This window comes from Crocuta crocuta, unplaced genomic scaffold (genome assembly GCF_008692635.1).
Source record: "Crocuta crocuta isolate KB4526 unplaced genomic scaffold, BGI_CrCroc_1.0 scaffold93, whole genome shotgun sequence".
In the NCBI taxonomy this organism is placed as follows: Eukaryota; Metazoa; Chordata; class Mammalia; order Carnivora; family Hyaenidae; genus Crocuta; species Crocuta crocuta.
In genome coordinates, this window is record NW_027529641.1 from 8,216,229 (window position 1) to 8,232,339 (window position 16,111).

General features: G+C 36.0%; 1 protein-coding gene across 1 annotated transcript in view; it reads left to right on the plus strand.

Moving 5' to 3' along the window:
- Positions 1–16,111, plus strand: part of ENTREP2 (endosomal transmembrane epsin interactor 2) — a 448,581-nt gene that overhangs the window by 310,100 nt on the left and 122,370 nt on the right. Inside the window, exon 3 of the mRNA XM_077762351.1 lies at positions 3,559–3,669. Coding sequence (XP_077618477.1) covers positions 3,571–3,669 — 99 coding nt within the window. The 5' untranslated portion in view covers positions 3,559–3,570. The remainder of the gene's footprint in view (positions 1–3,558; positions 3,670–16,111) is intronic.

Genomic DNA, 16,111 nt, shown 5'->3' on the forward strand with positions numbered 1-16,111 from the left:
GTTAAGCGTCCGACTTTCGCTTAGGTCATGATCTCGCGGTTCATGAGTTCGAGCCCCGCGTCGGGCTCTGTGCTGACTGCCAGCTCAGAGCCTGGAGTCTGTTTCAGTCTGTGACTCCCTCTCTCTCTGACCCTCCCCTGCTCACGCTGTCTCTCTCTTTCTCTCCTAGAAATAAACAAAACATTAAAAAAAAAGAAGTATACAGGTGTGGCTATTGGTACATGGCACCAAATAAAATCAACCTGTACTTAAAGATTTGACCTGTCAAAGAAACACTGGCCTGAATTTGCAAATGTTTATGACTGTTTGAGGCTTAAAATAACCCTTATATCCCCACCTTTTGTGAGCCAATGCCAGTAGTACATGTGGCCCAGCAGGGTACTGGAAAAGATAGAATCCCAGAGCGGAGTCAAGGCATACAGTTTCAAAATAAATGTCATGACTTTATTTACATAAAAAAATATTAAAATCTTACTTTTTCCCCATGGCCAAGTGGGATTTATTCCTGAAGTGCAAGGGTGATTAAACACATGGAAAGCAGTGTAATATGCCACATTAATAGAATTATTTGGAAAAAAAAAAAAAAAAAAATCTTAGAGGTGCTTGGGTGGCTCAATCAGTTAAGTGTCCAACCCGGCTCAGGTCATGATCTTGCAGTTTGTGAGTCTAAGCCCCACATCGGGCTCTGTGCTGACAGCTCAGAGCCTGGAGCTTCCTTCAAATTCTATGTCTCCCTCTTTCTCTGGCCCTCCCCCACTCACACTCCATCTCTTTCTGTCTCAAAAATAAACATTTTAAAAATGTAGGGGCGCCTGGGTGGCTTAGTCGGTTAAGCGTCCGACTTTCGCTTAGGTCATGATCTCACGGTTCGTGGGTTCGAGCCCCGCATCGGGCTCTGTGCTGACTGCCAGCTCAGAGCCTGGAGCCTGTTTCAGTCTGTGACTCCCTCTCTCTCTGACCCTCCCCTGCTCACGCTCTCTCTCTCTCTAGAAATAAATTAAAAAAACCTTAAAAAAAAAGTTAAAAAAAAAATGTAAAAAAATATAAAAACAAAACAAAGCTTGATCATCTTAGTTAATACAGAAAAAGCATTTGAAAAAATTTAACACACTTTTATGATAAAAATACTTAAAAAACTAGAAATAGAAGAAAACCTTTTCAGCATAGTAAAAGCAATATATAAAAAAATAAACCCATAGGTGACCTCACACTTAATAGTGAAATACTGAAAGCTTTCCAAGGTCAGTAATAAGACAAGGATGACCACATTCACCACTATGATTGAGAACAGTATTGGAAATTCTAGCCAGTTAGGGAAAAAAATGAAATAAAATATATCCACACTGAGAAGGATTAAGTAAAATCATCTGTTGCAATTGACATGATCTTATATGTAGATCTGTAAAGGTTCTATTAAAAAAAAAAACTCTTAGAATGAATAAGTGAGTTCAGCACAGTTGCAGGATACAAAATCAAAGTGTAACAATTGGTTGTATTTTTATACAACAATAATTAATCTAAAAGGGGAGTTAGAATAACAGTTTCATTTACAATAACACAAAAAAGTAAATATTTTAACCAAGTATGTGAAAGACTACACTAAAGATGATAAAATATTGTTGAAAGATATTAAGGAATGCATAAATACAGGGAAAGACATCCCATGTTCATGGATTAGAAGACTAAATATTTTAAGATGTCAGTAGTGCCAAAGTGATCTGCAGATCCACTGCTTCCCATATCAAAATCTCAAAAAACCCACGTTTTTCAGAAATAGAAAAATTCATCCTAATATTCATATGGAATTTTAAGCAATCCCCTAAATGACCAAAAAATCCTTATAAAGAGCAAAGGTGGAGAATTCACACTTCCTGATTTCAAAAGTTTTGGAGCAATAGTAATCAAAACTGTGTGGTACTGGCATTAATGACAGATACGTAGACCAATGGAATAGAATAAAGAGCCAAGAAATAAACCCTCACATATATGTGTTATATGGAAACCAACTTGACAATAAACTATATGTAAAAAAATAAATAAATAAATAAAGGTATATGAATGAAAAATAAATAAATAAAATGCAAAAAAAATTTACATTACTAGGCTTATTCTACAATGTAAAGAGTTGTAAAATAGCCTAAAGACAATGAAAGACACAAATAACTCAAAAGAGTGCACTAGACAGGATATACAGTATTTTTTTCCTATTTCAAAGTCTTTAACAAGTTTTCATGACACTCTTTCCTCTCTTGATTATATTAATGTTAAAGATTATTCTTGGTTACAAGAAGAGTTTTGTTTAAAGTTTTGTTTCATTAGAGTTAACCTGATTATTTACATAGGTGCAGCAAGAGTATTAACTAACCATTATAGGCCTGAGTTTACTTAGTAAAATAGCACCATATCAACTAATTATTTTGAAATCTGGAAAATAAAGAATTAAGCATACATCCTGGTTTCCTATATGAACTGTACTCTAGAGTGACAAAATAATTGATGAGGAAAAGTATTCTATATACTGATCCCTGAGAATAAACAAAGAAGAAATGATGGCATTATGCTAGCACTATTTTGGAAACCCTAACAAATTAATGATCTAGGCAATCATTAAGAAGGGCTGCCAACATCATAGAGATACAGTTTGCCTTCTATTAGTCTGAATGTTATCAAACCTCTGTGTGTAACCACCAAAATTACAAGAAATCCAGAGGATAGGGAAATATTAACTAATAGGAAGAGACATTCAGCAAAGTTAGGCTGTAGAAAACTCTATAGGACAAATTAATTGGTTTCTTCAATAACTTTCATGGAAGAAAAAAATACAGTGGAGGAGAAAATCCATAAATTAAAAAAATACCTAAGATTCAGAACAATTAGTTGCATTATATGGAACTCCTTTGTATCCTGTGTAAACGGATTCAAAATGAGATAGGGAAACGTGAACCATTGAACATTTGATATTAATGAATGATAAATTTTCTAGAGGTGATGACATTATTTTGGTGATGTTTTCAAAAACAAGTCTTATTTTAGAAATTAACTGTCATATTTAAGGATGAAATCATACAGTGTCTGATACTTACTGCAAAGTAATATGGAGTGGAGAGGGTATAAATGAAACACAATAGACCATGAGTTGGTTAGTTGTTGAGTCTGGGTGATAGGTATGTGGGACCTCATTTAACTGTCTTTCTGGTTTTGCATAGGTATGAAGTTTTCCACAAAAAAAGAAAAGAAAAGAAATACATTTAAAGGCCTTCTAATAAACAAACTTCTTTCCTTTGGTTTTCTTTAGTAATTTCTAACTTGTTATTTTCAAGACTGTATAAAACTGTTTTTGTAGTTTTATAGTATTTTCAAGATATTTAGCCTCTAAGCTATTTTAACCCCTAAGATATTTTACAATGTAATTCAAATGGAGAAATAACACTGCCCTTTAAAAAATATAACTGTTATTCATACAGTTTTGTGATCAACTGAAAGCTTTTTTAAAGCCAAATCACTTTTCCTTCAAACTTCTCCAAGTTAATAATCAATTTTTGTTTGGTTTGTTTCCAGATAACCTTTTTCATGCTGCTCTCTGCAGTGTGTGTAATGCTGAATTTGGCTGGTTCAATTCTCTCCTGTCAGAATGCTCAGCTAGTCAACTCCCTAGAAGGCTGTCAGTTGGTGAGTAATGAAATGCAAACCTTTTGATAAAGGTCATAGACTTTGATTTTACCTGAAAGTAATTTTAAAAATAAATTTTGTTATATCCTTGGATTTACTCTGATATTTTATAATTGTGTAAGGAATTTAAGTTGACTCATTTCTAAAAGCTACCTCATATTAAAACCCATCCTTCTTGTAAATCAGTTACGAATAGCGTATTTCTAAGGATCACAGCATGATGCTGTTTTAGAACAAATGTCTTTAGTAATGACTATATTTTGGCATTTGTTGCATTGATTTTTCTCTCCACTGAATTTTTTAAAAATCAATTTTGCAAGTCGATCTTAGGTGCTGAGATACATATAATATAGATTGATAATGGGTGCTATTTCACATTTTTTTTTTTCAATTCAAAAAGGGGATTAACTTTTAGGAATAGATCTAGGAAAGGTGTAGACAGTGTGCTGTGTACATTGTAGGGGATCAATAAGGGTTTGGTTAGATACAACCTTCATTCCATATCATGACTTAGCTCCCAGTACAGTAATATGTGCTTCTGGGTGGGGCAGAAATTAAAGTGTATCCAGTCCCATTCAGTAAGAGTACAGTTTGACTCCCCATATGATCATGGCTGCTGGATGTGAGGCATTGGTATTTGTTTATTTATCTTGGAGACTACGTAGGCTACTTTTTAGAGCCATTCTCCTTCACAGCTGCCTGTGCACTTGCTGGGCCTGTGGTGATTGTTTTTGGGAAGTCAGAGGCTATACAGCTTTTCTGTAGCAGGGAGATGCTTACTTTTCCCGTGGCCCTGATTTTTGGGTTCAAAGGAACAGCTGTTGCAAACTGCTACTCTCGACAGTTCTTAGCAACAGAAGGCTAGAAGGACTAGTTTAAGTTGGCACAGTTTCAGTCAGAGGCACCTACTGAGTTCCAAAAACTAACTGTGAGAGCTTCATCTTGCTATTTTCTGTTCAGTATGACCTAGACCAACTTAATCAGATTTCACCCCGATATGATGTACATAGTATCCTCGGTATGATGCAGTATTGCTCGTGACTTAGAAATGATAAACCTGGAGCCCCTCCACCATCAGAAAGGGTGACTGCCAGCTTGTGTCCATAACTGGGTCAGCCTCTTTATTCCTAAATACAGGGTGCTGTGAATATGATAACATCTGGCAAGTGACAAGGGACTGGCCATTTTTCCTCTGACCCCCATGTTTCAATGCGAGACCTTGTGTGTGGGAGGCAATGTTTGGGGTGACAAGAAGTGCATGGAAGTCCGGATCAAGCAGAAGGCCCACACCTAGGGCCCCATCTCGAAAGGCTGACACCTGTGGGTCTTAATCCCAGACCCCGTTTTCCTACATCAAAAGCATTATGAAAGGATAGAACAGGTAGATTTGGTTTCCTTTATTCCTTTCTGTCTTCAGTAACCCCTGAATAAATTAAATGGACATCATGTACACTCATGCACTTTCACATACATCTTGGTTATATAGTACTGTGGAATCATCAATATTTATCTGACTTTAGAGCTTAATCCTAATCATCGCTCTGCCCTGGCTCATACATGGCCGGTAATTCCTAAATGAGATCAGTGTACTCGCTTGTTGAAGTGCAGTGTGTATAATGAAGAGAGTAGTGGATTTGGAATCAGCAAACCAGGATCAGTGTCATGGCTTCATAACCGACTACTTATATGACTTAGGACAAATCACTTTCCCTGTCTCATCTTTACTTCTCTTTTCTGTTATGTGTGGGCATTACCTTCCCTGAGCTTCTCATAAGATACTATTATTTAATAGGAGGTATAAAACAATGAAAAATATACTCCTTATAAAAATGTATAATATAATTACTATATATAAGAATTACATATAAAATATATAATTACTATAGAAAATATACAATTACTATAGAAAACTCAAGAAAACAAAATACACTTGTCACCCTACAACCCCGTCTATTATGTCTTTCCAGTCTTTTCTGTACATATGTGTGTATGTACGTATGTGCATATGTATGTGTATACATATGTGTGTATTTAATATATATTTAAATATGCTATACTCTTCATGCAGCTTTGTGATTTGGTTATTAATTATGAACATTACTTCATGCTTTAAGGTTTTTCTACAACTTTATTTGTAATGGATGCTCTGTATGAATGACTATAGCATTGTTTATTTAACTAGTCTCTGCTTTTCACATGTATGAAAGTTGCCATTATCTTTAAAACATGTGCTACATATTGACCTACTGTGTTCTAAATGAGTTTACCAATTTATAATCCCAATTTATGAGAATGCTTTTCTTCCCACACCCTTGCCAGCACTGCAAATTGTTACTTTTTAAAATTTATGCTAATTTGAAAGGTATAAAATGACATCATTACTTTAATTTGAATTCCTTTAATATTAATAAGACTGAACTTTATTATAATTGCATATATATGAGTTTATATATGTACATACATATGTGCAGTTAAATATATGTGTATACACACCATTTATATTTCTTGTTCAGTGAGTGAGTTGACTCTGACCTTTACCATTTTTAGAAGTATTTATCTTAGTGATTTGTAAGATCTCTTCATATATGCAATTGTATAATTCATTTGTATTATAATTGTACATACAGAAGTTTATATGTACACATACAATATTATTTGTATATCATTTATATTTCCCCTATGAATTGACTGGGGCCTTTACCCATTTTTAGATTTAACTATCCTTCTGATTTTTAAGAGATTCTTACAAATTATGGTCTTGAGTCCTATAGCTTGTATTGGTCAAATATATTTCCTGGATTGTTAGGTGCCTTTTAGATTTAGTGTATTTAAATCTATGAATGTTTTCCTTTGTGGTCTTATCTTGGAACCAATAAAAAAGACATTCTTTCCAATATCATGTTACCCCCTGCCCCTTTTTTAATATAGTTAACTCTTTCATATTTGGAACTTGTTTAATGAATTTGAATAATCTCCCCCAAATGAGTAGCTAACTTTCCTAAAATGACTCCCTGAGTAATCTAATATTTTCCTGATGATTTGAAATGCCACCTGAATTCTAAGAGTCCTTTGGTGGCAAGTTACAAAGGCTGACAAAGCTATAGGCTATATATTGCAAAGACGATAGGGCCTGTAGAATAACCAAGAGGGTTAAAGATTAAGCTTGGAAACTGGATGGTTTCAAGGAAACTTCTGTGGATACAGAAGCCTGTCCCAGAGAGTGTTCTGGCTGCAGGAATCCTGAACTCATCGAGATACTGTTCTCCTCAGTGAACAGTTCCAGTGCTTTTTAATCTCTGTCTAGAGTCAGAACCCAGAGAGAGAGCATTTGATCGATGGGTCAGGGCAAGACAGAAATCTGCATAACTGTTCCACCACACTGAATCCAAGGCAATTTAAGAGATAATTCCCCAAAATGAATTTAGGTGCTATTAGGAAGGGTAGGGAGTTGGAGGAGGCAAAAAATGTATGATCAGTGGTCAAAAAACAACCAATGTCTGCTCTATCAGCATTATCACATATATGGACACATACACATATGTTCTTATGCCTATTTGTCTATGATTGAACTTTTCATTCTTTTTTTTTTTTTTTNGTTTTCCAGAGGGGCTGTACCATGAACTTTTCATTCTTATTTCCTCCTATGTCCATTTATTTATATTCCAAACAATATTTCTTTAATTACACACACACACACACACACACACACGCATATAATAACTGGAAGGGCAAGCCCTACCCCCACCTACTTTCCAGACTTTAAACTACCTCTTAAAAAATGTTCTTGCCTAGTCTTAAAAGTTTGGTCTTCCAGATGAGTTTAAAATTTTTCTGGTAAAGACTCAAAAGGAGTAGACTTGAGAGATGAATTGGACTCACATTAAAATTATAGATTGCATTGGGATAGAATTGACATGTTAACATGCCATGTGTTCCCATTCAGGAACATTGTGTGTTTTGGTTTATCCAAATTGTTCTAAAAATCCTTCACTGGAGTTTTTGTTTTCCTTTAGGATATCTAGCATATTTCCATATCTGTAGGTGTGTTTGTCTTTTTCCTCTGTGTAATTAAAAATTAATTTATTTTTCTCTGCATATATATAATAAAATAAATATAAGTATATATTTGTATTTCTATATGCTAAATCTCTTTTCTATTCCAAACTCTCACCCCCTTCCAGAAAGTTTTTGATAGCCAGACATTGTATATGCTTATTTTGTATATTATCATTTTTATACACATGGGGAACCTTTTCTGTACATCATTATTCACACTGCTTTTGTCAGCCAGCCACTTGGAGAACTTCCCAGCTGTGAGAGGGCAGCAGAGAATTCCACTGGATGGATGGATGCAGGGTGACTGATTCAACCAGTAATGAAGGATGGGTTAGGGGTGTTTCTAGTGTCTTGCTAAAACAAACATGGCAGACATCACCCTTTGTGCACATTCATTACTCAACCAGTAGAGAATGGTTATTATAGCTGCTGTGGGGACCGGTCTAATGTAAAGGGTACCATGGCCAACCAGAAAGGAATAAGCAAGTAGATCTCGAGAAGAAATTACTGAGTGTCCTTTCGGACAAAGTGTAAGAAGACACTTTACATTTCGGATGTTATTCCTACATTAACCCCAAAGATGGGACACCAGACTCTTGCCAACAGTATATGACTGTGCCTGATTACCAAGACACCCGCAAACTTCTGGGTGTCATCAAAAAAATTTTTCTTGGTGTTTGCCAATCTGACAAAAGTATAAGATCTTAATCTGTAATTTGCATCTCTTTAATTAAAAGCAAAGTTGAGCATCTTTTACATTTGTTTAGAAGTTATTTCTTCTAACTGGGTGGCTCAGTTGGTTAAGCCTTCAACTCTTGATTTTGACTCAGGTCATGGTCTAGATCAAGCCCCATGTCCGGCTCTGTGCTGACACTGTGGAGCCTGCTTGGAATTCTTTCCCTCTCTCTCTGCTCCTCTCCTGCTCTTTCTCTCTCAAAATAAATAAACTTTTTTAAAAAGTTATTGCCGTATTTTCTAACTGCCAGTTCATTTTGGTTGTCTATTTTACTGTTAGGTTGTTGCTGTTCACAATTGATTTGTAAGTGTACTTTCTGTATTAAGGAAACTGCCCATTGTCATATGTGTTGTAGGTATATGTTTTTTCATAGCTTGTTATTCATTTCTTGACTTTTTTTGGTATTCTTGTGTGGAAGTTTCATGCACTCAAATTGATTTTATTAGTTTATATATGTTGAGCCTTAATGATTTCTGATTTATATGTTTTGCCTAGAAAAGCTTTTCCTGCTCCAAAATTATAAAAAGTTTTTTTTGTTTTCCTTCCAGAATTTTAGGGTTTCATTTTTAAAATATTTATGTTTCATCAATCTTGGATTTATTTTGCTATAAATATCATTATGTTTTTATAATCTAAAAAAACCACATGTGGACCTTCCATATTTCTTTTAAATTTTAATGCTAGATGTTTTAAATATCTTGTTGCTCTGGTGGGTGCACTTTTAAAAATTAATATTTCATGTTGCAAGAAGACCCTAGTGGTGTATAAGACTTTCAGTGATTTTTTTATTACTTGAATTTAATGGTATGTGACGTTGAATGTAGAATTGAGTCTTTGACCCATGGTTTGTCAGAAGTAATTATAATATTGTCTCTGCTTTCCAATGTTTGTACTTATTTTGCTGTCCTGTCTAGTTATTTTGTCTAAACTTATCAAAATAACATTAGATATTAATGGTGACTCATCACTTTTTGTTTCTGAATATAATGATTCACTGTCAAACATGATGCTGAGCCATGGTTTTAGATGGCTATTTTGTAATGTTAAGGTGATAAAGTTCTGTTCATATTTTACTAAGAGTCTTTTAAAAATAAAGTGGAGGTTAAATTCTATCAAGTTCTTTTGACATCTGTTAGGACTATATATTTTTTATTTTGATCCATTGATATGGTAGATTACATTAACAGTCTCAAGACTAAGCTACGTGGAACATAATTGGAATGAAATCCCCACAGTCTTTTAAAATATTACTGGATTCTGTCTGCTGATATTTTATTTATGATTTTTCATCTGTATTCATAAATGTAATTAATTTGTAGTTTTCATTTTTCTCCTGCTCTTTCATATTTTGTTTCATGATTATAGTAATTTTTATAAAAAATTAGTTGAATAAATGAAATCTAAGGAATTTTCTGTTCCTTGATGAATATTAATACTCAAATGTATAATTCTCTGGATCTAGCACTATTTCATAAAATAGTTATTTGGTATAATTTTCTATTCCAGTTTTTTTCTATTTCTTTCTAAGCTTTTGACAGTATTTGTATTATTAACATTTTTTCATTGTATTGTCCTTTCCACATTTATTAATATGAAGTAATGCAGCAAGTGGTCTCCAAAAAAGAATCTTGTAACATTACATTCTTATTCCTTTTATGTGTATTCATTCTGCTTTATATTTTCTATTTCTCTTCCTTTCTTGTTATATTTTTCCAGAAATGTATCTATTTTATTTATTTGATGATTCAAACTACCAAAGAAATGTATCCAGTGAAAATATTTTAAAACTACTGAAGTATAAAAAGTCCACTTTAATACCTCTTTAATGCCCTCCATAAGGACATGTACCCTTATGGAAATTTCTATATGTAAAATCAAGAAATATCCTCAGATCCAGTCCATCTTTTTGACTCTTGCATTAGGTTCAATGGATGCCAGTTGTACACAGTATTTACCAGACCCCAACCTACAAGGTACTTAAGTGGTCTCTAGCTTCTAATGTCGTAAATAATACTGGAGCTCATTGTCTTATAAATAACTCTGTGGACAAGTCTGTGTATATTTATGTATATTTATACAAATATATATGAGATTTATATATTAAAGTTGTATTGATGGCCCAAAAGGTAAATGCATTAAAATTTTTGACTGGTATTGCCTTCCAGAAAGGGTTACATTCATACACACTTCCACCTGCAGTCTGTGGGAATGAGCATGCCCCACTCCCATCCCAACATTACATACTACCAGTATTGAAAATGTTTGCCAGTTTGAAGGATGAAGAAAGAAATCTCCTTATTTTAATTTGCATACCCTGGTCATTAGGGAGGTTGAGCTTTTTTTTCACAGAATCAGAATTGAATGTTTATTGGGAAGAATAGAGATCTATAAAGACCAAGTCTTTGTGTGCAGAAATGTATTCTCTCTTGTTTTCAGGTCTTTCATGCCTTGAGAAAAGTCTTACTCCTTTGTCAAGTGCTTAAACATTTTGTATTGACTTTATTCCCAGTTTGCAGTTTCTGATGCTAATGTCAAGGGTATTTTTCTTCATAATTTTTTATAAATGCTTATTGCTATAATATAGGAAAGCTATTGATTTTTTAAATTAAACTTTTCATTTTGAGATAATCATGGATTTGTGAAAAGTTGCAAGAATATTTCTTGCATATTGCAGTATTGCATATTGCAGAGATCTATGTAGCTTTTCCCAGTTTGCTGCATTGGTAACATCTTAGTAGGTTACTGACATTGATACAGTCAAGATGCAGAACATTTCTACCACTATGAAGGTCCCTCATGTTGCTTTTTTTATAGATATACTCACTTTCCTTCCACCCCTACTTCCTCTTTAACCCTGGCAACTACTAGTCCACTAGAATACTCCATTTCTTTCTTTGTTTTTTTATTTTAGGGAGAGAGAGAGTACGTGAGTGAAGGAGTGGAGGGGAGAGAGAGAGAGAGAGAGAGAGAGAGAGAATCTCAAGAAGGCTTCATGCTCAACACATAGCCCAACTCAGGTTTTGATCCCATGACCCTAGGATCATGATCTGAGCAGCTTAACTGACTGAGCCACCCAGTGCCCCTCTGTTATTTTTTCCCTAAAATATTATAGAAGTGGAATCATACAATATAAACCTTTAGAATTGGCTCTTTTCACTCAGCATAATCCTCTGGAGATTGACTCAGGTTCCTGCACAGACCAATAATTTTTTCCTATTTACTCCATGGAGCAGTATTCCACCGTATGGATATGCCATCGTTTGACCATCTACCTATGGAAGGACATCTGGACTAATTCCACTCTATTACAAATAAATCTGCTATGAACATTCATGTAAAGGTTTTTGTGTGAACATAATTTTTTCATTTCTCTGAGATAAATGCCCAGGAATTGCTGGGTTGTGTATGGCAGGCACACGTTTCNTTTTTTTTTTTGAGACACTGCCAAGCTGTTTTCCAGACTGTCAGTATCATTTTACATTCCCACCAGCAGTGTGCAAGAGATCCGGTTTCTCTGCATCCTTGCCAGCATTTGGTGGTGTCATTTTTTTTTTTTTTACTTGAGCCATTCTCGTGGTATGGAGTGATGTCTCATGGTACTTTTAATTTGTCTTCCCCAGATGAATAATGATAAACAGCTTTTCCTGTGCTTCACTACCATCTGTATATCCTCTTTGGTGTAGCGTCTGGTCATATTTCATATCTTTCCCCCAATTTTTTAATACTCTTGAGTTTTGAGAGTTCTTTGTATTCTAGATCTAATCATTTGTCAAAGATGTGCCTTGCAAATGTTTATCCCTGTCTATTTTATCCTCTTAATACGGTCTTTGACAGAGAAAAAAATTTAACTTTGATGAAGTCTAATTTATCTGTTTTTGCTTTTATGGAACATGCTTTGGGTGTTAAGTGTAAGAATTCTTGACTTACCCCAGATCCTACTAATTTTCTCCTAGGTGGGGGCAGGAACTGCATTTCCCTAGTAGGTCTCCAGTGCTACCTGCCTGGCTGGGAAGAGGGGGGAACACCTCACAACTGCTCCCCATATGGCTTATACTGACAAGGGGTGGAAGGGGGCTAATTACCACTGTGGGGTAGGAGTACAGGCTGTCTGTGGTTTCCCTCCACACTGTGGGGACCAGGTGGCTTCGTCTTCATCTCCAAATATGGGATATATGAGGCAAAAAGAAAACCCAGGAAGCTCATTGCTGTTCCCTTCCCTGGGTCCTGAGGTCCCTAACAAGTCTATACTTTTCAGAGTCTTTTAACATACATTTTATATATAATACAGGGTTTCTGGTTGTATTTACAGGAATAGGAAAAGGTATATCTCTCCTCTTTCCAGAAGTAGAAATACTATTGATTTTTGTTTGTTTTACAGAACTTTCTTATTCACTCTAAAAGTTTTTCCAGTATATCTTTTCATTTTGAGGTAGACTACCCTATTGGTATGAAAATAGGGGTGTTGTCCACTTATTATGAATATTTATGTCCATATATTTTTTCTTGGCTTTTCACATTGATATGGGTTTAAGTTGGCATTCAGTACCTGCAATGTAATAGGCTTTTAATCTAACCACAGAGCGTCATAGACACAGGGTAGGAGCGTCAGACACGGGGTAGGAGACACGGCAGAAAGAAGGGAGAGAGCATCTTCACACCATTAGGAGGCCCAGCAGCTTCACTTGTCCATTAGCTATAAAGCGATTTATTGCTCTCACAGCAGAGGTACAGAAGAGGTTCAAGTACTAACAGGCTACTTGACTCAAAGAAGCCACAGCCTATTTCTAGCAGTTTGGGGTTTTGTTTGTGTTTTTTTCTTTTGGTCTAACATTTATTCATTTTTGAGAGACATAGAGAGACAGAGCATGAGAGTAGGAGGGGCAGAGACAGAGGGAGACACAGAATCCAAAGCAGGCTTCAGGCTCTGATCTGTCAGCATAGAGCCCGATGCGGGGCTCGAACCCATGAATCCTGAGATCCTGACCTGAGCCAAAGTCAGAGGCTTAACCGACTGGAGCCACCCAGGTGCCCCTCCAGCAGCTGTTTTTAATCACACGTCTGTAGTCACAGAGTCCCAAGGCCGGCCTGCCGGAGCTTTCCTGCTCAGGTGGACTCCTGCAGGCAGAGCATTTCCAAAGCAGTGACGTAAGAAGTCAGAACTTACAGGTCACTTTCCCCAAGTAAGTCTGAATCAGCCAAACCCTCTGTCACCTCCTACTCATGATGAGGATTTACGGAAGGAGCTTGACGAATGAAAGACCTTTTTTATGCCATGCTTTATTCCTGACTTTCACAGGTTTGAAAGTGAAAAGGGTTGACCAGAGACATCACCCTTTAGTGTAATGCTTGCTGTCAGCTTATGAGAAAGGTGCTCTTAATAACTTAACGGCACATCCATCTGGCCTAGCTGGCTAAGATTTTTATTTTAATCAGAAATGCATGTAAATTTTATCATCATCTTTCAACATCTGTGAAGCTGATCATATGACTTTCCTCTTTTAGTTTATTAATGTAGTGATTTGCATTAATAGGTTTCCTAATGCCAAACCAGCTTCGCATTATGGAAATAAGCCCTCCGTGGTCCAGGTGCTTTTAAGGCATACATATTATGCTGCATTCAAATTGATAATATTTTATTTAAGAGTTGTATGCCTAAATTCATACATGAGATTGACTAATGGTTTACCTTTGGTCGTAGCCTTATCCAGTTTTTGTATTGGAATTATTGGATTGGAATGCTATGCTTGAAAGCACTTGGTTTGATCTGTATTCTGACACGGTTTAAATAACCAAGGAATTATTCAAGTTTGTTGCATCTTGGGGAGTTGATTTGGCTGCTTTTAAATTTTTTAATAGGACCATTGTGTTATTTACATTTTCTTGGTAATTTTTGTTAATACATATTTTCTAAAATTGTGTATTTCATCTATTTTCTGATGTATTGTTATAAAACTATGGTTAATGTTCTTTTATAATTAAAGCAGAACTGTTGAGCAAATCTATAGGCATAGAAAGTAGATTGATAGTTGCCTGGGGCTGAGGAGCTTAAGGAAAGTAGGTTTGGGCAGAGTTTAAGATTTATTTTTGGAGTGATAAAAATGTTCTAAAATGGACTGTGGCTGCACAACTCTGTCAAGATACTAAACACCAATGAGTTGTAAACTTTTTCATGAACTGTATGTGATTTATCCCTCAATCAGGCTGTTAATAATTTTAAAAGATTTTTATTGGTATATTTTCTCTGATTTCTTTTTTTATAATTTTTATTTATTTATTTTGAGACAGAGAGACAGAATGAGCATGGGAGGGACAGAGAGAGAGAGAGACAGAGAGAGAGAGAATCCTAAGCAGGTTCCATGCTCGGTACAGAGCCCAATGTGGGGCTCGAGCTCACCACCTTGAGATCATGACCTGAGCCAAAATCAAGAGTCAGGCACTTAACTGACTGAGCCACTCAGGCGCCCCTGTCTTCTCTGATTTCTAATGCTAAATTATATTTCCTCTCTCTTGATTTAAAGTTTTTTTAAAAAAGTATTTATTTATCTATTTTGAGAGAGAGAGCACACATGTGCACACCCCAGGGTGAGGCAGAGAGATAGAGAATTCCAAGCAGGTTCTACACTGCCAGCACAGAGCCTAAAATGGGGCTCAAACCCATGAACTGTAAAATCATGACCTGAGAAATCAAGAGTCAAAGGCTTAAGCAGCTGAGCCATCCAGGTGCCCCAAGTTTATCATTTTTTAAATTGTTTTCCCTCAAAGACCCAGCTGCTACTTTTGTTAATCAAGAGAATTCTTAGATGTATTGCTTTGTTGAGTGTGCTTTTTATTTTAAGTATTAGCTTTTTTTTTTTAATTTTAGAGAGAGAGAAAGAGCAGGGGAGTGGGGCAGAGGGGGAGAGGAAGAGAGAGGGAGAAAGAAAATCCCAGGCAGGCTCCACACTCAGCACAGAGCCTGATGCTGGCTTTATCCCACAACACTGGGATCATGACTTTAGCCAAAATCAAGAGTTGGACTCTCAGTTGACTGAGCCACCAGGGACTCCTACCATGCTTTATTTGTTAGCCCCTTCTGCTTTCCCAAGGAATATTATGTTTATTTTCTACCTTTTATACTTGAGTGCCAGGGGTACTACTGATAACACAGTGCTCTCACTGAGTTTCACTGAATTACAGTGAAATTGTAATTTCAGTTTTGCTTTGTTCTTTAATCTAAGCATTACTTAAATTTATTTTCTTAACTTTCTAGGTAGCTAGAGGTTTGTTTGGTTTTTGTGCTTTTTTTTTTTTTTTACTNGCCCCTGGGTGGCTCAGTTGGTTAGGCGTCTGACTTCGGCCCAGGTCATGATCTCACAGTTTGTGGGTTCAAGCCCCGCGTTGGGCTCTGTGCTGACAGCTCAGATCCTGGAGCCTGCTTCAGATTGTCTCCCTGTCTTTCTGCTCCTCTCCTGCTGGCACTCTGTCTCTCAACAATAAATACATGTTAAAAAAATTTTTTTTAATATATAAATTGAATCTCATGCTTTCCATTGCACATGGGATGCTGTGCAGAGAGCCCTCCTTGTGGCCTGTGAGCTCTTTGATGTGTCCCCTCCTGCTTCCTATTCCTTTGGAGCCCTCCTGCCCCACTCCTCCATGACGCTGCTTGTG